Raw genomic sequence first — 24,779 nt, 5'->3', positions numbered from 1 at the left:
GGAATTTTAATTTTACCATTCTCAGTTTAACTTTAATGTTATATGTTTAATCATTTTTAAACCGAACATCAGCATAGAAATAGTATTAAGAAATATAATACAATTGGCTTAACTTTGTTCATGCAAAGGGTTAAGGTTAAGGTTAGGGTTAGGTATGCAAGTTTTTTTGTGAAACATTTTTTTTTTACAGGTTTTGTGAGATTCACAGACCATTTATTATTGTGGCAAGCGAACAAGTAACTTTAGAATCAGTACTCACCATCTATGGCCTGTTTGAGCGCTTGCAGTTTCTTATGCTTCTCTCTGATCCGGTCGTAAGCGCTGTTGAACGCCGAGCCGACAGACTGACTCGAATTGTGATGGGTCTTCCTGACATTCAAGCTCCCAAAGTCCGAATAACGGGAGTCTCTGGCTTTGGAAGCTGATTTGTGTTTACTGGCTGAGCGGGTGCTCAGAGCGCTGCTGCCCCGTCGGGCGTCCTCAAGGGCCCCAAAGCGGAGCATATCCGGATCCAGGCAGGCCAGGTCTGCTGAGGAGGCCCAGCTTTTGTTTCTCTGATGAGGGTGTGAACGCTGGTTCACCTCCGCGGGTCGGCCGCGCTGTTGTTGCAGTTGTTGTTGTTGTTGTTGTTGTTGTTGTTGCTGCTGTTGCTGTTGTTGGCGTTGGTGGTAGAGTTCGGCAGTGGATCCGGACCCAGCGTGGTACTCTGAAGGGGCATACTGAACAAGACCCTCGTCTGCTCTGACAAGGTCCTGTATGGGAAGAGAGCCCATAGAGCGGCTGAGTCCGCGGTTCAGGTTGGCCTGCTCCTGGGTTCGGGCTCTATAACGCTCCAGCACACGATGGGCGGCACTACGCCCTAATGGGGCCAAAAAAAAAAAGTACACAAAAAGGTTAAACATACAAGAACTTATAAAAGTTTAAAGACAAATAAGAATCTATTGAAGGACATAAACTAAATGTGGGACCCTTGCTGTCTTCAGGGAGCATTTTTATTGGATCACGTTTGTCAAGGCGCGATTAGAATGGGTCATAATTGGCTGAAAGAACAGAAGGGACAATAGTGGCCTTCTAGTGGTTACCAGCCCCACTAAAGCCTCTCTGATTTCACCCTGAGCTTCCAGCGACACGCTCTTTAGCCACGCCAATTCCAGCACTGTCAATCAGGAAGACATGGATGTTCCAGATGGTTCTCTCTTAGGGAACTGTTTGAGCATTAAATGGCTCAACAAGAGGCCTTTTCTCTCATGTTTCATAAAAAGCTTACTATATCGTAGGGGGCAAAGATGGATCTGGGCTGATTTCAAGCAGTTAACAAAAAGAGGCATGCTAAAGTCATTACACACACTGACCCAGACACTTCAAAACCCTTAATGCTGGAAGGATACCAGTGTCACAAAATAGAATATAAAAGAGTTTGGAAATTAGATACAAGAGTCTTGCCATATCGTAGACCAACAAGATGTAAAACTGAATGCCTCAAAGTCACAATGAATTGGAAATAGAGATACTTTTCTTCCGTATTGTGATGCACATCCAAGTGTAATGGATTATCGAAAAAGAAGAAATTGTAGGGCGGGGACTTGGTTATATGCATTGGTTATTGATTTGATTTTGAGATGTGGGTGTTGCATTCAAAAGTGGAGGAAGACGAATGCGAGCTAAATGATTGGAGAAGTCCTGCATACATCACCAGAAAGAAGTATGTCATTTTCACTGGAAGATCCAGTTGTGGCATACTGGTTAAACATTACGATGTCCAAAAAAACAACAATTTTCACAAATGGATTGTTCATAATAAGATCTATAACATGCATTTATCAAATAGATTCATAATATAATTAATAATTAATTATAATTAATAATATAATTAATACACAATATATTTAAAATATAAATAATATACATTTATATAGATTAATAAAATAATATAACATAAAATAAACAAATAAAGAAAAATGTTTATTTATATTGAAGCGGTTTTTATTTTATTATTGGCCTTTTTGCCACTTTTTTTGAAACAACAGTGGACAGATGATCAAGAATGATGGGGAGAAGACGGTGGACATGGATTAGGAAATGTTATGAGTCTGTTTTGAATTTAGCAGTTGTTATGTTTGAACATCATGGCTCAATTTGCTGGAGCACTAACTGTTAAGCTAGTTAAGAAAGATATAGCCGTTTAACTGTAAAGACTGACTGATTTGTTGTAGCACACAATATGCTAAAGAAAACGTGCTTCGGGTAAAGACACAAACGTGCTCAACATCACCTAATAATTTGCCCAAACACTAGGATTTGTGTGCCACTAAACACAGTTTACTCTCTAGAAACTGTATACAAAATGTATTCCAAAAATTTTAGCAACAAATGCTGACTGCAACAGGCCAGTAGCGCTTGCATAAAAAGAAGATGCTAATGCAAATAAAATATTGCCATATAGTACCTGAAGCTCTCAGAAGTCACATAAGGAAAACCACTGTGAAATTTAAACATTTATACTATTGTTCTGACAGCCCTGAAACAGATACAATGCTGCTATGTATATTTAGAGTCAAGCTAAGCAGTGTTAGCATAGCCTGAGGCTAATGCTAGTGTGCAGAGCACGAATACTTTGACAAAGTCAACAAACATTCGATCTACAAAATGAGAAGAATGACACAGTCTGAGACCACAGTTATTACTTTGTTGCTGAGGTTTCGTGACATCTGTAAAGCCAAAAATAGAGTGAAGTGAGTCACATCATGACCCCAATGCGCGGCCAGATGCAACAGCATGAAAACAAAACTTCCTACAGAACACGCAGTAAAAAACCCTGGGAAATATCTAATAGTGATCGATGCCATGCCTCAGTTACATAACCGGTCGGTCGTGTTTGTGCTAAAGCACCACTGAAACCACTGGGAAAATCTGGTCATATTTTCCAAAATGAAACGCTCTGGTTTTGGTTTGTGGTGATGTGCTTGTCTAGTTTCGGTTCAAACTCTTGTCTATGCACACAGTGAGTAGACAAGAGGGAGAGGGAGAGAGAGAGAGAGAGAGACTCTCTCAGAAGGAACAGAAGATAGATGGAGAGCGAAAGAAATGAGGGAGTTGGAAAGTTGGGAGAAGAACAGAGAAGAAGGGGAGAGAAAGGTTCTTTGTTTGGCACATCATTAAACTATAAAGCATAAGAAGTCAGACAGAGAGACGAGAAAAACAGATTGAGAGAATAAAGGAGAAGGCCAAGGGATGTTAGTGGAGTCTTAAAACACAACTAGAACAAAACTGTATCTTCAGAATGATAACATACTGCCTACCGCATACAACACAGAATATACATGGAAGAGTGGCATTCTTGAGACCATTTTCCACACATTTTAGAAAACGTCAAAATACTACGTTCAGAATAACATACTACTCTTATTATATCTGCACTGTGTATACTGTGCATACTATTCACATATTTTGTATGCATAAAATTCTATGGATGACAAACTACACTACCTTTCCAAATTTAGGGTCAGTTTTTCTTTTAAGGCTGTAATTATTTGATCAAAATACAGTGAAACATTAAAATTGAAATATTATTATTATTTCAAATAACTTTTTATTTTTATATATTTTAAAAGTAATTTATTCATGTGATGGCAAAGCTGAATTTGTTATAGCATCATCACTCCAGTCTTCAGTGTCACATGATCAAGAAACATTTCTTATGTTTATCAGTTTTGAAGACAGTTGTGATGCTTCATATTTTTGTTGAAAACGTGATTCGTTTATTTTAAGGATTCTTTGATGAATTTATTTGAAATAGAAATCTTTTGTAACATTATAAATGTCTTTACTGTCACTTTTGATTAAATTAATGCATCCTAGCTGAATAAAAGCATTCATTTATTTAGGAATACTATGCAGTATGCAATAAGCAGTATATTAGTATTTCATTTAAAATACTGCATAAACAATCTGTGCTTTCTGACATCCCATCAGACAATCATAATATTATTTGGAAAACACTTTTCTTCAGAACCACTATTTATCTTAAAACTCAATGTATAAAATACATTTCACAAAATTCCCCAGAACCTTCTATCTGCAAACTTATGATTATCTGGAAATTTCTCCACCAATCTTTAGTTTCAGTTTGGCACTTCCAGACACTGGTGCTGGCTGTGTTCTGGCTTGTCTCTTGTGGCAGGGAGGATCTATTATCCCTCTGTTCTGACAAGCACCCCAGGGCCAAAGTCGTGTCATGTCAGTACCAAGCCCTGCTTTGTTTACATTCTGAATCACTTCCTCTAGAACTGGACAAATGGTGTGTGATGAGTCAGCGCGAAGCTTAGCGCTTCATGGTATTAGAGCAATCAGTCTGAGATTATTAGAAAGAGGAGAACATGTGAGCTGTGATTACAATCAAAATATCATCAAATATTAACAGCAACTTCAAACGAGTGGTTGGCGCAGAAGACGACTAGAAGGTTGAGGTATGAACGTGTACTGGCATGCCTGTGCTTGGGTGTGCGTGTGTGTGTGGGAGAAAGAGAAAAGTAGAAATCAAAAGCATACATGTTTATTCATGTAGGGATGGAAACTAAAGGACTCCCATACAACTAAAAAGTGAAATCCCCAGCTTCAATGTCCTATATATTAAAGGGATAGTTCACCCAAAAATGAAAATTCTGTCAGTAATTACTCACCCTCATGTTGTTCCAACCACGTAAGACCTTCGTTCATCTTCGGAACACAAATTAAGATATTTTTGATGAAATCTGAGCCTTGTCTCAACTCCTCCATAGGCTGCTAGGTGGCCCAAACTTGCTGGCCCAGAAAAGTTATTAAAGAGATCGTTAATATAGTCCAAGTGGCTACAGTGGCTCAATCTTAAGTATATCAAGCGACGAGAATACTTTTTGTGCGCAAAAACAAACAAAAATAACGACTTTATTCTACTATTCATTTCCTTCTCTCTGGGCCTCGTAGTGTTTTTGCGATGCGCGTCTGTGTTGCACGTCATCACGCATCACACACATGACCAGCGTCGGCCAATAGTGAGCCTACGTGGTGACGTGTCACACAGACGCGCTGCGCAAAAACACTACGCGAACCAACTAGAGGTCGAGAGAGAAGGAAATGAATAGTAGAATAAAGTCGTTATTTTTGTTTGTTTTTGCGCACAAAAAGTATTCTCGTCGCTTGATATACTTAAGATTGAGCCACTGTAGCCACTTGGACTATATTAACGATGTCTTTAATACATTTTCTGGGCCAGCAAGTTTGGGCCACCTAGCAGCCTATGGAGGAGGGAGACAAGGCTCAGATTTCATCAAAAATATCTTAATTTGTGTTCCGAAGATGAACGAAGGTCTTACGCGGTTGGAACAACATGAGGGTGAGTAATTACTGACAGAATTTTCATTTTTGGGTGAACTATCCCTTTAAGCATTAATCAAATTATTTTACTTCTAGATTTATGTGTATTACCTGCGGGCAGGCCTTTTCCTCGCAGACGTTCACGAATCTCTTTACTTCTTTCTGGAAGTGACTCCCTTTCGCTTTCAGACAACAGACCGTCCAGCTAAACAAACACACATTCCCAGAATGAGAAAGACATAATCATTCACTCTTACGGGAAAAGGATTACAACTAAGAAAAGAAAATGGCTGCATCACAGGAATGAATTACATTTTAAAACATTAAAATAGAAAACAGTTATTTGTAATTGTAATAATATTTCACAATATTACTTTTACAGATTTTTTTTTTTTTTATTGAATAAAAATGCAGCCTTGGCAAGCATAAGAGTTCTTTCAAAAACATTACAAATTCTTTCCAACCCAAAACTTTTGAACAGTAGTGTACTTTATAAGGTGCAGAATGCAATTTTGTTCCTCAAGCCACCCAAACCATTTAAGCTACAAAAAATGAGATCAGTTAAAGATATGGTTTAAAGTTCAATAAACTGTTATTGATTTGTTTGATGAATAAAACACAACATCCAGGAAAAACAATTGGGGGGAAATAAAATAGAATTTTGCTGAGAAAATGGATTCCATCGGGCCTTAGAGGGTCAAGATTGCTAAACAAAGTCAAAACACCTTTTGAATAAAATGGTAAAATTTTTAACTCTAAATCGGGGTTGCTAGAGGAAGAAGAAACACTCATGGTGGAAGACATAAAGATGAGGGTTGCTCATCACATTTACCTCCCCAGTGTGGAAAAAGATACACAGTGCAGAAAATAAGAGCAGAAACATGTCTGTTCCTGGCAATACACTGTTTCTGTATTTCTGAGCAATTAAACCACTGGGGAGAGTGTAGCTGAGAAACAGGATGTGACATCAAACATGAGAAAACAAGCACAGGAAAGACTGTTAACTACCTTTTTAATTGAAAGCTGTTTTATAGGGCTGGACTGTGCAGGCAGTTCAGTTAATAGGAACAGTATGTTCACACACTTTGTGCGGAATCATTATTGCTTGGATGTGATCAACTAACAAAAAATTTGAGTTGGGAACAAAGAACCAGTGCTAAATTAAAGCAGATTAAAAATATATAATTTGTATTCTATATAAATGTATTTTTAATAATAATTATTATCAAAACTTGAAGTAGAATACTGTTGCTAATAGAAAGTTGCCTTTGCAACAAAACAATAACATGACTACTGTAGTCTGATTCGCAAGTAAATGACTAATGAGTAATGGTAAAAAAAAGAAAGAAAAGAAAACATTTAGGTTTGAATCATTCTATTGACTCATCCATTCACTGAGTCAGAGTGGCTCTTTATGTACTTGCTGATCCGCAAGTCATTCCTTTTGTCATATTTAATCTACACAACAAAAACAAGCATGTTGAAAAAAAAATACATAGGCAGTTGGCACGTACCTGAGAGAGACTGCCAAGAACGAGTCTCACCAGCCTCCTGACGTATGAAAACGAAGGGTCACAGTTGGAGTTACGGATGTGAGCGCTGCAGGTGTCCAGAACCGATCGTGCAGACAGTCGGCTGAGTGTGGAGTCATCACACATGTTGAGCAAGACTCTGTTCAGGTGTTCTCCCAGTTTCATTGGCTAAAACACACATCAAGAGGTCAGTGAAAAGATACAAGAAGATGCTGAGTCATCTAGAATCTATTATTTGTCTGGGCCAATTTAATTTATTTCCATAAATTAACTTGATGCTGCATTGGCAGACATCCCACCTCTTCCAGAGGGTCCAGGAGTCTCACACATATAGATAGCGGCTCCCTAACGCCTGAAAATTATATACAATATCCCGGAAATCGAGCGCGAAAAAGCCTGTTTCCACCTGGTATTAAGATGTGTTTTCAGTCATCTGATCACAAGTGGTCAGCCAATCATTAGTGCTACACCTGGTATCATACGTTTCAAATGCATCTTCTGTGACCACTTGAGTTTGGATTTTGTGGAGACCCACACCTATTTTTTCATCACACTCAACTACATCACTTTCAGCGCACAAATACTATTGAATGAACGAACCCGTGTTAGGCGGCTTACACAAATTAATATAATTTTTTAATAATATGGTGGGTGTTGTGCCATCTCCCGGAAATGAGTTTTTGCAGGGTGGGATTCTCCATTGATTCCAATTGACGTTAGCATGTTGCTAAGCTAACAACGTAATACTTTACAAAGCACTGTAAAATACATAGTACAAACAAATATTGGGGTAATATATACAATTTCATTTGATTTTAACCACTCCTTTTGTACTGAGATTAGTTGCATAATTTAACATGATGTTTCTATGTACAGCAGAATGAAACAGCAGAGACTCGATTCTTAATAGATATTAGCATATTGCTAAGCTAACAATGTGATGCTCTATAAAGCACTAAAAATTACATAGAATCAAATTAAATTGTATATATTAACCCAATATTTATTGGTACTAACCATTCTAAATCACTCATTTTCTATATTAAATGAAATGTAAAGGTAAAATGAAGAATTATAAACATGAAATGCCTTGAAAGCCTCACCTGGCTCTGAGGAATCTCATAGTCTGCACCCCAAAACAACGTCATGCCAAGCGAATACATGTGCATCTACAAGGTAAAAAGAAAACCGAAATGTCATGTGACAATGGAGCAGTTCATGATTGCATTTGATGTTTTAGTCCACATAACAAAATGGAGAAACAACAGACAGCCTCATTCTGATACTAGCAAAGGCAAGTGCGAATGAGCTTGTGTTGCCAAAAGCATTTGCTAGCCCAGTGGTTTTCAAACTGTGGGTCGCGACCCACTTGTGGGTCACACAGTGAGAAAAGGTGGGTCGCACAAAGGCACTTAGCTGCAGCTAAATTTACATTACGATGAGTGAAACAAAACCAGTCCGATTAATGAACAAACGACTCTTAAGTGAGTTTTAGCGCCCGCCAAAGTGAATTTTTGTCCCGCCAAAGTCTTATTTGATCGGTGAGTAATGTAGATGAACGGCTGCGCTTGTGACAGAGTACGAGCAGAGAGAGAGACTCGGTCGCGCGCGCGCTCTCTCTCTCTCTCTTCGGAGCCAGGCGAAAGTGTAAACAAGACTTCACGGTCTCCAAACTAAGCGCTGTCTTGCTCTCTCTCCCTCGCACATATTAATCAAAATAAATCGACACGGTGGTAAAAGGTCGGAAGACCAAAGTTTCATGTGGAGCATTCGGAGATTTTTTTCCCCTTAATTACTGCTGGGTGTGAATTCTGCTAAATAAGTTGTTGCCTTTGATCTTCTCTGAAAAGCGTCCCAGACATTCAGCTGACATAAAACAACACTTTAATTAAACAAAAAAACTATCCAGTGATGAAAGGTTTTCTGTGTTGACACAAATCTTGGATGTCCGTGTCCTAACTGCTGGGATAATCACACAACGCGCACGACACGTCCAATTCGCGAACTAATCGACTCCTTTGAAATTAATTTGAATGAATGGTTAAAACAACTGATCTTTCCAACAGTGAACTCAGAAGACGTCTGAATCGGTGTAATCAGTAACACTTTACAATAAGGTTCTATTTATTACATAAATTACATAAAAAGTACAGTTTGCTTACTCAAGCTTAAGCTTTAAAATAAATTAAACCCCTTGTTTTTTTTTTGTTTTTTTGAAAAGCATATGACTACATTTTTCCACACAGTGCTATCAAGAATCGATAAGAGAATCGTTAAAGAATCGCATCGATAATCAGAATCGTCAGTGGCATTATTATTATTGATAAAATATTTTAATTTCCCATCTGTAAAATTGTAATCAAACATTAAAGAACATGTTTTTTTAAAGTTTTTTTTTAAGAGTTAAAAGTTTAAAATATTTTGCTAACATGAGGTCTTGTCACTGTCAGTCTTTTTACATCAGTGCAAAACTAGCATGCAAACTCATCAGCATGCATTGATCAATCCCATGGCATGTAGCAAAAAAAAAAAAAAAAGGTGCGACCAAATCATTCTGATGCGACCAACTGAGAAAGTTGGTAGCACCAGTGCAAGTGGGTCTTGAGATTGATTATACTTGTCTAGGTGGGTCCTAGAATGAAAAAGTTTGGGAACCCCTGTGCTAGCCCACAGTATGTTTCAGGTCTTAATCCGCATCAAACTTTAAATATAGCACATCTACATAGTTTTGTGTTTCTGCCCTGTCTAGATCTTCTGTCTGTTCCTCTTGCTAAAGAATAGTTTTGAGCACAGAATATCCCAAAGTCTGCCAAAGAATGCAAAAGATCCTTTAACTTCTCTGCAAATAATCATGCCTTGACTCTGCGGTGGTGTATCGGTCTCTCTCGAAGAATGTCATGTGTACACAGAAGTGTACTGTCAAAATGGTTTAAGGGCTAAAATGTATACATAAAACAAAAGAAATGGTTGCTTCATAGAATGAAAGTAGCTTTCCTCACTTTTTGGTGACAATAAATAAACTTGTTTTAACTTCTTTTTCTCTCATATTCAAATTCCATCGTTCAAAAATGAAATAAAAAACATCTGAAATAACCTCACTGACAACAGACTCTAAAAAGTCTGAAAAGTAGAAAAAGAGCTTTTTAGATTTAAAAATAATTCACGGTTTCCTAGCAAATTTAAATTGACACCAGAAATCATAACCGGGAAAAGAAAACAAGAGATTTTAAATAGGAAACATCAAGCCCAACAAAAATCATTCAAACTACATAAGGTACCTTTTCCATATCAGAGAGCGAGGAGAGGTTGAGACCGTCCAGCACCTCTGGAGGAGTGAAAGCCCGCAGGTCCTTCTGTGTCACGTTCTCATCCGTGAAAGAGATGTTTCCGGAAGGCATGAGCAGCAGCGACCATGGAGAAATGATGAAACCCAACGCAGATGGATCGGTTGAACCTGAGGGAAAACAAACATGCAGAGTATTACCACAAACTTGACCACAACTGCAGCTCTTAGGACATCTGAATCTTTATTAAATTCTTAAATATAAAAATGAGATGGATAGATCGTTATCGATCGATAGATAGATAGAGAGAAAGATGGATTGCTTGACTGATTAGATTGATAGAGTAATTAATTGATTAATTCATTAATTAATCTGCTCTTTTGTCCTTTTATCGGTCTATGGGATTTATTAAGTTCAGAAATATAATGTTCCTTTGACAACTACGGAAACAGCAAAGTTTCCAACACTGGCTAAATTCGGAAGTTAAGGAAGCTCAGAACATTTCCTCGACACGAATACAGCACGATCTGACTGTGCACGTTTCAGGAACTTTGGAGATTTGGTGGTAGAAAGCTAATTCTTTTCATCCGGACAAAGACATGTAATAAAGAGCTGCATTAATCTGTGAATGAGTGCATTTTCTTCAAATACAAGGCCCTTGGGTTCTCTCTCAAAAAGATGATTCTGTATGACAGTTCATTTTTCTTTTTGATGTTTTTTTTCCCTCTTCTTTTGTGCTGCTGTAGGCGCAAAACAATGGAGCCTTTGCAATACGGCCCTGCGGTTTGGATGGAACAGCTGTGCAGAAATAACTCCTCTATTACAGATTAGGATTCAGTGGAAATGTGGAATTGCTTTTGAGAAACCTACTTTTTATTATTTCATGTCACGTATACCAGAAAACCAGAGCGATACCTCAAAATGCTACAACTGAAAATGTAGATTCTTCTATTTACTAAAGCAAATGCTGTCACCATGATGATAGGATGTTATGGGTCAGTTAGATTTCTTCTTTTTTTTTAAAGAAATTAATGCTTTTTTTACAGCGAGGATGCATTAACTTGATTAAAACTGACAGTAAAGACTCCTATAATATTACATTATTTTGTTTTAACAAAAATGTCTATTTCATATGAATGTTGTACTTATCTATTTATTTAAAAAATCCTGAAAATCACGGTTTATTTGAAATACTTGTAAAACTATTAAAGATATTTGTAAAACGGTTTTCAACACTGATAATAATAAGGAAAGTTTCTTATTCACCAAATCAGCATGTCAGAATGATTTATGAATGATCATGAGGGAATGAAGACTGGAGTAATGATGCTGAAAATTCAGCTTTACATCAAAGGAATAAATTACATTTTAAAATATATTCAAATAGAAATAATATTACTGTTTTTCCTGTATTTTGGATCAAATAAATTCAGCCTTGTTGCGCATAAGACTTGGGGTTTATTTTGGCATTTAGTAACATTCAGGTCAATAGCTCAAATAAGTTATGCTCCTAATACTGTACTTAAGAGTTAAGGGTTTGTGCAAATTAACATAAAATAAATTAACAGAAACATTTAAATAATGTCAGAATGTGTTCAAGAGAACAAATGCAAATTTAATTCAAGCAGCGATGCTATAAAGCACTGGAATTCCCAAAGTAAACACATGTTTCCTGTGGAAACTGTCGGACCACAGTTGAACCTCATAGTGAAAATATAGCAGTGCACTCTCTTGTTTAGCTTCCAGCACAGATATTCCAGCAGTTTTATAAAAATAATTTCCTAGTAGAACTACACAGGTAACATACCTTTCTTTGGAATGCACTGCAACTAATTCTCAAAAGCTGAAAATGCTGGCATGCTAAAGCTCAGAGGCATCAAGTTGTTAATTGGAAGGAAGCTGACGCACAGTTGGAAATATCTCAGAATGGGCCTATCTGATAAGTTTTTATCTGTCCTATCAGAGACTAGCCCGAGTGGACAGATAATATACTGCAGTTCTCGAGCCCAATGAAGTATCAGCCAAAAATAGCATCACAAATTCTCCTAAGAAAGAAAAAAAAAAAATCAAACATCAAACATGTGCTGTCTACTGACTTGGGTGTCTGTTTGTTTAACCATTATCTGTTTATTTGAGATGCTCAAGATTACTGTGAAAGGACAACCAAACGAATGACCTAAATACCCATTTTAATACGCAAGAAGTGGTGGAAACTTTTGCATTATTTATATCATGCTAAATAACCTTCGAAAAATATTGATTTTGCTTAAAGCAGTATACCTACGTATTTAAAGACATTTTTATTACAGATGGAAAAAAAATTTGTGAAGAAAAAAAAATCTGCCATATTTATCTCTATATTTATGAAATGAAAAATGTGTCCAGAGGAAAAAATATTATATTTTTTAAATATATATATATGATATGATATATTTATATGATGTTAATAAATACTTTCTATGATCAATAAAATAGTAATATATACTCAGTATATACACAGTAAAATAAATACATTTTTGATAGATAGATAGATAGATAGATAGATAGATAGATAGATAGATAGATAGATAGATAGATAGATAGATAGATAGATATCTATAATATCTATATCTATATCTATATATAGATAGATGATAGATAGATGATAGATAGATGATAGATAGATGATAGATAGATGATAGATAGATGATAGATAGATGATAGATAGATGATAGATAGATGATAGATAGATGATAGATAGATGATAGATAGATGATAGATAGATAGATAGACAGATAGATAGATAGATAGATAGATAGATAGACTCTGGTGTGTGTGTGTGTGTGTGTGTGTGTGTGTGTGTGTGTGTGTGTGTGTGTGTGTGTGTGTGTGTGTGTGTGTGTGTGTGTGTGTGTGTGTGTGTGTGTGTGTGTGTGTGTGTGTGTGTGTGTGTGTGTGTGTTACTATTTCATTTCACATAGAAAGTGTAAATATTTACACTTACTATGTGAAATAAAATAGTAACACACACTAATATACAAGCAGCGCCTTCAAATTAAAACGGCATGTTACACAAAGCAAACTTGCTGACTTGTTCAAATCATGTCCCATGACTCTCGTCCAGGGCCCAGAATTTCTGCAAACTCTGTCAAGAGGGACCTTTGCCAGCAAGTTTTCACCCCAGAGCAACTCAAAGCCAGATAACAAGCTACTGTGAGACGAGGAGAGTCCTACTTCTCCCTGCAAACACATACCGAAGCAGCTACATCATCTTTATCATCATCATCGTCCTCCTCGACCCTGAAGACAAAGGCTTAATTACGTTCCAAACCCCACTGGCTAATGGCCAGGTCTGCTGAATAAAGGGGGCAACGACTGTCTGCGATGACGACAGAATGAGAATTGTCCACCGACTGTGAGAAAGACTTGTCGAGAGCCTCAAGATCTGTGCGGGAACGGCAGATATCGGTCGAGAGGAGCTGGCATCATCTCAATCGCCGCAAACTGCCCACCAGACTGCTCTTTAGGAAACCAGGGTGCAGGGACAATAAAGAGGCTTTTGTTCACAACGTTGACACACAACACTAGCCCACACACTCATTCTGAGACACAGAGGACGGACATAAGGCTGAGTAAGCCTTCTCATAAAATTTCACAGAGGTGTTACCCTTCCCTCCAGAGACAGAAAAAAAGATCTCTTCTTTGAATCAGACTGATAGGAGCTATTTTTGGTCTGGCCTACGCTGACAGCTTTTGAGGAGGCCGGAGATTTATTCGAATGACTTTTAAACATGAGTGAATTGGCTTAAGACAGAACTGAAAGAGTAACCATTCTACAAAAGAATCGTGTTGAATGTACTGATAAAGTCATAGCTGAGGCTTGTAATGGCACTGAACTGTTTGCAAGAAAAGGACAATCCAGCGAATGTGGACAGTAAAATATTTTTTCACATTTAAAGATATTTTTGTGGGGAAACAGCATGGGCTGTGTGGCATACTTGTGGTCTGTGGTTTTTCTTAAGTAGTCGGAGGGTATTCACTTTAAGCCATGCTAACCCTATTTCACACAATCCCTGCCAGTTCCCCTTGCAAAAACTCACTAGGGGTGGGCGATATATCGGTAGAAAGGATTAACCGGAAGTATTTTGTGTCAACCGGTAGAGATTTTGGACTATCGTCTCTATCGCGGTTGCGCTCACGTGAAGTTGCTGTGCTGCGCCGTCACGAAAGCTTATCATTTGCATGCGTTTTTAAAGTATTGCGGTTTAAAAACAAGTGATTTTAAACCGTTAAAGTGCAGTAAGCAGTGAAAGACAACTCATTTCGCTATATGCATGCTGTCAGAGACGAGCTCACGTGAAGACGCTGCTCATAGAGCCTGTGAGAACTGAACTGAGGGCTTTTTGATGACTAATTGGGCTTGAACAGTTAAATACACATACTTATGTGTCAAAGTGGCCGTGTATTTGCAAGTAAACAGTCATTTATGTCCTAAGCAAAAATAAACTGTCGAGAAAGAAAACTCACGAGTATATTGGATCTGTGCAGTCTGTCTTAAAGTGACAGCATCCAAATGTACCTGCTTTCATTATTAATGTTAATCAAACAACAAAAATATCTCACTGCTCTAGACTGAATCACTTTTGTAACTTTTATAAGAGTAAATGTATATTTAATTTACACAGAGAAGACTATGCAGGTGTTTTTTATATACATTTGATTATATACAATTTATGTAGTATTTATTATTTCTAGTGCTTGAAGTTTTATCTGATAGGTCATATCGCCACCCCTAATGATAGTTACTGTGGTTATTGCAACAAAAAAGCTATTCTAATCTTATAGCAACAATCATCCAAAAGAATGACAGATTTTAACAAATACAACAAGATATTGTACAACAAATAACTAGATTTTAAAATTTTCTAAGAAAAAAAAAGTTGCTTAAAGTGTTTAGATTGTTTTTAGCGAATTGCTATGTGGTTGCTAAGGTGTTTGTGTTGTAATGCATTTCTATGAAGTTGCTAAGGTGTTCTGAGTGCTATAATGCTTGCTTTTACAGACTGCATTATGATTTTTAGCTACATAATAGTATGTAATATAAATATAGTAATATAATATATTAAATCATATACAGGTGAAACTCGAAAAAATGGGAATATCGTGCAAAAGTTCATGTATTTCAGTAATTCAAATTAAATATATTTAGTATATATATAACTATATACATATGCATGATTATACTTTTCAGAGGGCCGACATTTCTGTATTTAAAATCTCATGTAATATTGTAATTTTCTGAGATTTTGAATTTGGGGTTTTCATAAAGCTTTAAGCCATAATTATAAAATTTCAGAACTTTTGCACAATATTCAAATTTGAGTTTTACCTGTACAACCTAAGTTTTTTTGTTATTTTTACTACCATGGTGTGGTAATTTACACACAAACACAAGGTTAGTGCATGAAATTCCACCACTGAATAGATAATGGATTCCTTCCAAAATGTTAAACCGGGACATCTTGAACATTTAACAAACAAGAATGTTTGCAATCATGAATCATGAATAGCTACAAAGTTTCAGGTTAAAGAAAGCTGAAATTGCAACATGCTGACCAAACCAGAGAAACCAGGTGAACAAGGAAAGATCCAGACAAAAAGAGAGTGAAAATAATTAGAAAGGCAAAAAAGGATCTAAAAAGCAGAGACAGGGAGACGTTCCCTGAGCGTGTTATTGCAATAATTGACGAAATGGAATGTAAATCTAACATTCCACAAACTATTAATAAAAACACTCTGAATGGCACTGCACTGGTTTGGAACACACAAGGTCAGATTTTTCAAAATAAAGCCGCATTCTCTGCATGTTACTTGGCAACAGAAGCTACCGGGTTCTGAAGAGGTCAAATATGATGGTTTCCTTACAAACACATCAAACTCAAACCTGCAGGATTCATGCCGCACTCTATAATAGGAGACTTGACTCACACTTGCTTTCAATGGGGATAGTTCTTTCTTTAGTACATTTATAATCACCATTTCTAAACTTTCAATTTGTCAGCCATCTTGGATACATTCCTTTTTACTGATCTTCTTGCAGTGCATTGTGGGATTTCATTCTTTGTGAAGAATACATGCAAACCTGCAAAATTTGGACAAATGAAAAGAATCTACCTTTTGGAACTACCAAAGCTCACATAAGGAGCATTACAATGATGACCATGTAGGCAACTCGCTAGGTTTTGGAACAGATTCCTTCATATAACTTCCTTCAGTTTTGGATGACTGGCGTTTACACCGCATTTATGCAACTTTATGGCTTGCACTTTAACCAAAGGAAGCCAGATAGCTGGTTTCATTTGCAAAAACCCTGCGTATTTTGAGCAGATTGCTGAATACTTTGGACATGTTTTATCAACAAACGTTCTTATGTGCTCCAAAGATACCAGACTGCAATCCAAGGTCTCTGATTGTCTCGGCCATCCCAAGGCCTCGAGTTCAGAGCCAACATGGCTGGGTACCCTCGGGAAATGTGGGAGTTATCAGCGCGGTTTACCTCTGCGGAGGAGTTCATGCAGGCTCTCTGCGCTCTGGTTCAGGACGGCCCAGACCTCCTCCTCCTGCAGCGGTCCTCCTCTCACCTGCAGCGCCTCAGCCAGAGACACATGCATGCTGCCTACGGGACCACAGAACACATCAATGTTATTCATACAATCACTATTAACATTGTACATCCAGGACATTTACAAGTGCTCTCTGCACATCTATGAGGATTTTAAATTCTGAAGAACCAAATATGTATCGGGTATTTGCTGTAGAAAGGCTGCATCACCTACAACAGTAGCCTAAAACAAATTCTACAGTAAATATCTGTTTGGCTATTGTTAACCAAGTGATGTCAGCCAACACACACAAAGTAATTTAGAGGAGGAGCGAGTAACAAAAGATTTCTTTGGTATAACATTAACTGATAAGTCAGGCACAATAAGAGTTTTGGTAGCACTTTATTTTATAGTCCTGTTCCCCATGTATATGTACTTATTATAGTAATTATGGGTAATAACTAGGTACCAACCCTGAACTTACACCTAAACCTAACCTTAACCGATGTACTTACCTTATATGACCCAGTACTTTCTTAGGTAAGTACACAGAGTACACCAAGCGCACGTACTGTAAAATAAAGTGCAGCCTTTTTTTTCAATGCCTTACTGTACCCAATTTATTGCAGACACAAAATATGTATTAATTAAATGGGGGTCATTTTGATTTCATGCTGGTTTAAAGAAACAGCTGCACATTTACCTTCTAAAATGCACCATATTTCCGAGTGTAACAATATTCATCTGGAAATAATGTAGAGCAAAGCTTGATTTTATCCGTAAGGATTTGAATGGAACATTAAAAGTAGGCTATGAATATATATTATTTGCCCCGCCAACATGGCCATGAAATACAGGGGTGGGTGGAAGAAGACGTAAAACATTCATGATTATTATGATTAGATGAGGAGAAATCTGTGATTCATCCATTTTAAATGTGATCCTGAAAGAGAGAACGCTCCTGAAACTGCACAGCTGATCCAAATAACAGTCCATCAATCGCCATAATGTCACACCAAAACAAGCAAACCTGTGTGTCCTGTCAGGTCTAATTGTCAGGGTGGGGTCAGTAACACTTGCAGTGAAATTGTTCGTCATTATGTTAACCACAGCTGTAGTTACAAAGAGCCATAAACCCCTGGAAATCCCAGCATGCTGTGAGGCAAGAGAGACAGAGGAAGCTCAGGGTTTAAGGGATTACTTTTGAGCGGGCATTATGCGGGGCTACCTAAATGGTTATATGTCACATTTCAATTGAACTGTGGAGTCAGACTTTTTTTAGGCAACGCGTGCATGCATGAAACATCAGAGCACATGTGACTTCTGTCATGTTTGGAGATCAACTTTTGGGGAATTTTTCATTTTCATATTAATAAATAAGTGATAAAGGTAGTTAAATAAAAATAATGAATAAAGCCTGAGACCACATTTGGGAGAAAATTACAAATATTTGTAAACCAAAAAATTTTATAACATAAAATAAATGTATTTATATACCATTTCCATACAATTACATTAAATACAAATCACAAACAAGAAATAAATCAGGCTCAATAAGGCCAATTTATCAATTCATGTTATCTGAAAGTAAAAAAAAACAATCCGTAATCTTTCATTACAATTTGGATAAAATATAAAAACAGGTTTAAGGGTGGAGGTGTGTGTGCGTGTGTAAATAAATGTTTATCAACGGTGGCAATATTAACTTTTTAAAAAGCTCTAAATCTCATTTTCTGAGACCAAACACCCATGAAGAATGCACTAAAAGACATGGCAATCACCTTCCATCTAAGATACTCAAGGCCCCAACGAGAGCGGCTCATTCCACATAAGAGAAAGAAAGCTCTACAGATTGCCGCATATTTATGCAGGAATGCCATTGGGGATGTGAAACTCTCTGAAAGAGGGATATGAGGAGAGGAAAGTATGATCCGGACCCCTCCCGCACGCCTCATTAGCCTTTAGTGTGGGGGGCTGTCGTATGCAGATTGTTTTCCTCGGCTTTTGTTATTCCAACACAGCCAACGAGTGGAATGTTTTCCCCCGTCTCTCAGGGTGCAGTGGAGCACTGGGTCATTCCCACCGCCGGTACGTTTAGCCACAGGAGAACAGGAGAGAACCAGTGTAAAAAAAATATGGCAGATATTCATTCCAGTAGAGCAACACCAAGGTCATAGCCGGTTCAAATCCAAGGGAATGCATGAACTGATAAAATGTCACTTTGGATAAAAGTGTCAGCAAAATGCATAAAAATGTGAATATTTGGATTTTTTTTTTAAAGCAGTATTTAGTAGTTTGCACAGTATGCAAATTTTCAGCTTGCACTGAATACTCGCATGACTTGTTACAAGGAATACAGTATTTCACAACACAATGCATTTGACTTCCCTTTAAAGAAATATTCCAGATTTAGTACACACACAATGTGGATTACCACAAAACTTTACTTCCACTAGTCCCTCATTTTCTTTAAATAGCAAAAGACTGATCTACATTGAGTGATTTTTTTACATTAAAATACTTTAAAATCAGAAAGATTCAACGTATATAGTACATGTCCTAGACACACAGATGGAGATTAAATAGGCTACAGCTCAGTCTGACAAAATTATGAATTATTATGAATTTTCAAGTAGCCAGAACTAGTCAATAAGGAAGATTATGCAGACACTTAATATTTATGCGTTAACATTTTAAGAAAAACGCTATGCAAACATTTTAGTTTTACATAATTTGAAACTGCTACAGCAGAGGGGATGTATGAGCAATCATTTGAGTTATTTTAATGTTATGTTTAGTTTTACCTAAAACCTTCCCTGTTCAAACAGTAATACACAAATGTGGACGTGTCAATATTCCCTTTTACAGCAGATTTAGTTCACAAACAACTGACAGTCGTAACCTAAATATGATTTTCAGTTACAATAATAAATCCTAAAATTCAGCATTAGTAACTTCATTTTCACGCCATCGGTCACAGTAAAAGTTTCCCAAAATAAAAAATACTTTGTTTCTGTCCATCACTGGAAAAAGGCAATTAAACTGTACTTATTGTGGGTGCCGATTCTGCCGAATTACATGTGCAACTTAGTCATGTGTGAACAATACGCAGATACAATATGTGACCCTGGTCACATGGGTACATTTTCTGAAATCGAGATTTATACATCATAAATAAGCTTTCCATTGATGTATGGATTGTTAGGATAGGGCAATATTTGGCCGAGATACAACTATGAAAATCTGGAATCTGAGGGTAAAAAAACTAAACAATCGAAACATTAAGAAAATCACCTTCAAAGTTGTCCATTTATGTTCGCGATTGTGCTGCATTCACTCACAAAAATAAATATTTTATATATTTACGGTAGGAAATTTACTAAATACCTGCATGGAACATGATCTTTACTTAATAGCCTAATGATTTTTGGCATAAAAGAAAAATCCATCATTTTGACCCGTACAATATCGGCTATTGCCACAAATATACCCGTGTGACTTATGACTGGTTTTGTGATCCAGGGTCACATATATACACCATGATGCAGTATGAGATACGCTAGCATTCCATTCTGAACATACTGTAGCATCTGTTACACCTTCCACCCAATGTGAGCTCTCACACCCGAGGGTTTATTTCATTATGTAAATTTCAGAAAAGTTTCTTTTCCCAGTCATTATGCATGGTGGCAGTTATTTCTAAAAATGTTAAAAGACATCAAGCAGCACTGAAATGCTCAGGACTGCAGGGGAATTTGGGTTATGCGGTATGTAATCACTTCAGGGAGAAATCTTGCACGTCTGGGGAAAATGTTTCAAGAGGAGGCAGAAAAGTGTATTTTACACGAGCAAAAACACACAAAAACAACACAGCTTCAAACTACTTCTGTAATATTAAGCTTTATAAAATGCCTATTTCAAAAGGCCATATTTTAAATGCGATTTCCCTGATGAGGTTTCTTGCAGAAAAAAAAAGTCACAATTTAAAAAGTACAAACATTACATAAAAAGCATAACATTTTTACATGTATTTAAAAAAATTGCTACTGCACCTTTTTTTTTACTTCTTTTTATTAATATTTGGTATGTTTTTATTTTTACATTTTAAGTTTAATTTTAGTTAAAAGTTTTAGTTTTTATACATTTTATTTCAGTTTTACTTTTAGTTATTTTTTTTACATAAGGTTAAACTACATGAAAATGAGAAACTTATTGGCAACTGGCTGAAACAAAACAAGTTTAAAGTAGGGCTGCACGATTTGGGGAAAATGTCATATTGCGATAATTGAGGTCAAAATTGCGATTGCGATTGCGATATGCGATATAATAAACAAATGGTTTCATGAGTCAACTTGCTTGGTTCTCAAGGAAAATAAATGCACACACAGATTAGTGATAATCTGCCTAAAGAAAAAAGATCTTTAGTCAAGAGCAGTGAGTGTTTTTCTCTGTTCCCTTTGTTCTTTGATTAACTTTAGCGACAGATGTAATTAGTGGCTATTGTGTACTGTCCCTTTAAGACCAGCCGCTGCTGTCAGAGACGCGGATCTCACACACGTGCCTCATTCTCTCACGAGTCACAACTCTTCACGTTCATCATAAGACTACTCTTATGTTATGAAGATACTCGACAAAAAGACATTTTGGCATAATTGTGTGTGTTATTGTATGTTCAAGCTCGGAAGAGAACTGTTTTCTGTCATGCTGTTTTGTGCGCACGTACGATATTAGCGCAAGTCTTTCTGTGTGTCACAGTCAGGACATTCACAGGCAGCGCGCTCATTTTTGTCTTATCGCGCATGAATGGTTTAAAAGCATTTGCATGAATAAGAGCGGGATCATGTAACAAAAAAATTAACAGATGGTGCGTTAATTGCGTTAACAGCGCTAATTTGTTTATTTAATATAAAATCGCAGCATTTTGCGGCATATAATCACGTAGGCTTGACATCGCGATTGCGATTGCGATATGATTAATCGTGCAGCACTAGTTTAAAGTCAGCATGATACGGAAGTTGTGATAGTATTTCCTTCCCTATTGTGACGTACATCTGATTGAATCGGCTTCTCAAACAAGAACAAATGTAGGGCGGGACTTGATTTTGTTCATGGGGAATTGATTGGATGGTTGTGGTTTGCTATTGGTCAATCTAATGTGAGTGACAAGTTGCCCCGCCCTCACGCCAGTAAACACGTCATCAGAGAAGAGACGTTGCTGAAAGGAGGAGGGGAAGTTATTTTGATTAAAGATTAAGAGGGCATAAATAATAATGTGCACTGACAAATAAATAACAAAGGCTGCAATATTACTCAAAAACAAGAATTGGCCATTTTGATTTCATGGTGTTAAAGTTACGTTTGTTTTTGTATATTTTATTTTATTTCAGTTAACATTTGTTTAATTTCAATTAATAAAAATGTTTTTATAGGTTTATTTTCAGTTAAGTATCCCACCATTTTACTGAACACTGGTTGTGATTTGCTATGTAAATGTGGGCAGTTATATACCAAGTTGCTTAATGTTGTGAATTTCTTAATGAGCCAGTTTTGCAGCTTATTTTCCATAATAGTCAAGTAGGATCTTTTAAATTATGGAGATTCAAGATTTTCTCTAGACAGCGGCAATGAGCTGAGACATGAAAACTAAGCCCCAAAACTAGTCAGTATTGAAAGAAGAGCTGCAATGGATAGTAGATTCAGGCCAAGATTATTCCCCCAGTGCCGAGCGAGCTGGGGAAACACAAACAATGAGCGTGGTCAGGGTTTTCCTGATCACAGTAATGAGGATTTTAAAGGGATTCATCTTTGAAACGTGATATCTCATCACGAATTACGATCCTCATGCGGGTGAAACCCCTTTACCCAAAAGAAACTTTCCTGGACTGTGTAAAAAAAAAAAAAAAAAGTTTTGAAGTTAAAAAAATGTGGAGACCTTTTTTCCACACGAAAATACAATTTGAGTCTTTCTACTTCACCTTAAAAATTCCATGTTTAATTCAATGGTACTTGCCATTTCTTTAGAATCATTTGTGAAATTTACTAGAAATTTCTGAATGAAAATAAATCCAACACTAATTTTATTCAGTGTAGAGACAGGGTTAATGAGATAGGCGAACAGGGCTTGTTTTAAGTCATCTTCCAGATGATACAAGCACTCTGTTTTTCCCATAAATGCCCGAGACAGCAGTCATCATTTCAGTATTTTCCATTTAGTTGCAGAACTTGGCAGTATGCAGATTCAAGAATAAAACTCTAGAAGCAATCTTTTTTTTTTTAAGCATGGGCTAACAGTTTCCAACAGAACACCAAAGCCCAATAGAGAGGATGTTTAATTTTCTCATAACATTAATCTGTGGTTGGACCCGGTTAAATCATCTGTAATTCTAAAAACAGTCTGATGCCAGTAAGCTGAGCCGAAAATCTTTCTTGGAGATGCTTTTGACCGAAGAAAGCAAAAAACACTCCAAACTCCCACAATCCTTTGCTGGATCCCCTTAACTCTCTCTCTCTCTCTCTCACTCAATCTCTGTTAAAAATAAGGAAAACTTGAGAGCCAGGAATACCTCATAGATTTTCCAAATACAGGTCATTGAGTCCTAAAAAGCTTGTATGACATAAAACAGGAAGCAACTATCCTTCCTCAAATTAGGTTCTTCTCATTTCAGCTTTAAAATAGTAGTTCTCAACTGGTGGGCCATGACCTAAAAATTGGTCGCAAGTCTGTTCTGATAAGGTCATGGACAAAAAACAATGTCAAAAAGGAATAGTAAAAAGCAACTAACCATATAATCACACAATTAGCAATTAGGAGAGTAATGTAATCCAAATCTAATTAATATAGGCTAGAATGTTCATTTTGTTGTTGGTGTGCAAACTGGCAAGGGACAAAATAAAAAAGTGCATTATATATGTGTGTGTGTCTGTCTGTGTGTGTGTCTGTGTGTGTGTGTGTGTGTGTGTGTGTGTGTGTGTGTGTGTGTGTGTGTGTGTGTGTGTCAGTGTGTCATATATACACACACACAATAACTATTGCACAATAATCCCTGACAACACGCTTCGCTAAAGTAACAGGTGACTGGAAAGACCAGATTACTGCACCATGATGAATCAGTGCATATTTTCTGCAGCATAAAACAAAACACACTTTTACATGGTAGAGGCAGAAGAACTCCCTTTTACCCTGGATGAGTCACCACTTGGCTGAAAGATTATCCCCGCCCCTGATCTTCATCTCTTTTCCTATTCCACCACTTTGCTTGTGCAAGTTCATCATGATTGTTCACTGCTCAGGAAGCCTATCATTTCTTTCCATGTCTAGTAAAAAAACAAGGTTGGGGAACAGAACTATGCCAATCAACTCCTCCTCTTCTCTTCTTCATTCCTCCACAAGCTCCACCAGGGCTGGACAATACAGTCTATGCAGCCAATTAGACTCAAAATGTCTAATTTATGAAGTAAAAAAGGTTTTAAAAGATTGTTAATAATAAATTAAAGAAGTGAAAGATAAAAATGTACCTTATTTTCCAGAATACAAGTCATCATCTAAACTGTACTGTGACTTATAATGCAAATTTAGTGCCAAATGACGGATCCAACATACAGATACAGGATCAGTTTTCTTTCTCAGTTGTTTACGTTCACTTAAGACGTAAGCAATTGTGTTTACGAGGATACTCGCTGAGACTGCCATTTTGAAATCATTCAGAACTGTATTCGTTGTGTTGCGTTGTTTATGAAACAGTGTGCGAGTTCCGAAATGATTATTCTTTCAAGTCTTCTTGCGCTTGAATGTTTTAAACTCACTTAAGTGTTAAAGGTCCTGTTCTTCGTGATCCCATTTTTCAAACTTTAGTTAGTGTGTAATGTTGCTGTTAGAGCATAAATAATACCTGTAAAATTATAAAGCTCAAAGTTCAATGCCAAGCGAGATATTTTATTTAACAGAAGTCCCCTTTCAAAGCCTACAGCGAACGGCCGGTTTGGACTACATCCCTCTACTTCCTGCTTTAATGACGTCAGTAGAACAGTTT

At 37.0% G+C, this 24,779-nt stretch overlaps 1 protein-coding gene across 4 annotated transcripts in view; it reads right to left on the bottom strand.

Annotated features, from left to right (window-relative positions):
- Positions 1-24,779, bottom strand: part of ptpn13 (protein tyrosine phosphatase non-receptor type 13) — an 86,401-nt gene that overhangs the window by 52,814 nt on the left and 8,808 nt on the right. For all 4 annotated transcript variants that reach the window (XM_084387403.1, XM_084387404.1, XM_084387406.1 and 1 more), the window contains exons 2-7: positions 16,704-16,823; positions 10,163-10,338; positions 7,988-8,053; positions 6,867-7,052; positions 5,464-5,557; positions 260-859 (exon numbers count right to left, since the gene is read on the bottom strand). In XM_084387403.1, the coding sequence (XP_084243529.1) occupies positions 260-859; positions 5,464-5,557; positions 6,867-7,052; positions 7,988-8,053; positions 10,163-10,338; positions 16,704-16,818 (1,237 nt within the window). In that variant the 5' untranslated portion in view covers positions 16,819-16,823. The remainder of the gene's footprint in view (positions 1-259; positions 860-5,463; positions 5,558-6,866; positions 7,053-7,987; positions 8,054-10,162; positions 10,339-16,703; positions 16,824-24,779) is intronic.

Source organism: Rutilus rutilus (genome assembly GCF_951802725.1).
Source record: "Rutilus rutilus genome assembly, chromosome: 18".
NCBI classification, from domain to species: domain Eukaryota; kingdom Metazoa; phylum Chordata; class Actinopteri; order Cypriniformes; family Leuciscidae; genus Rutilus; species Rutilus rutilus.
The sequence above is the reverse complement of the archived record's forward strand: the minus strand, read 5'-3'. Positions and strand labels throughout refer to the sequence as shown.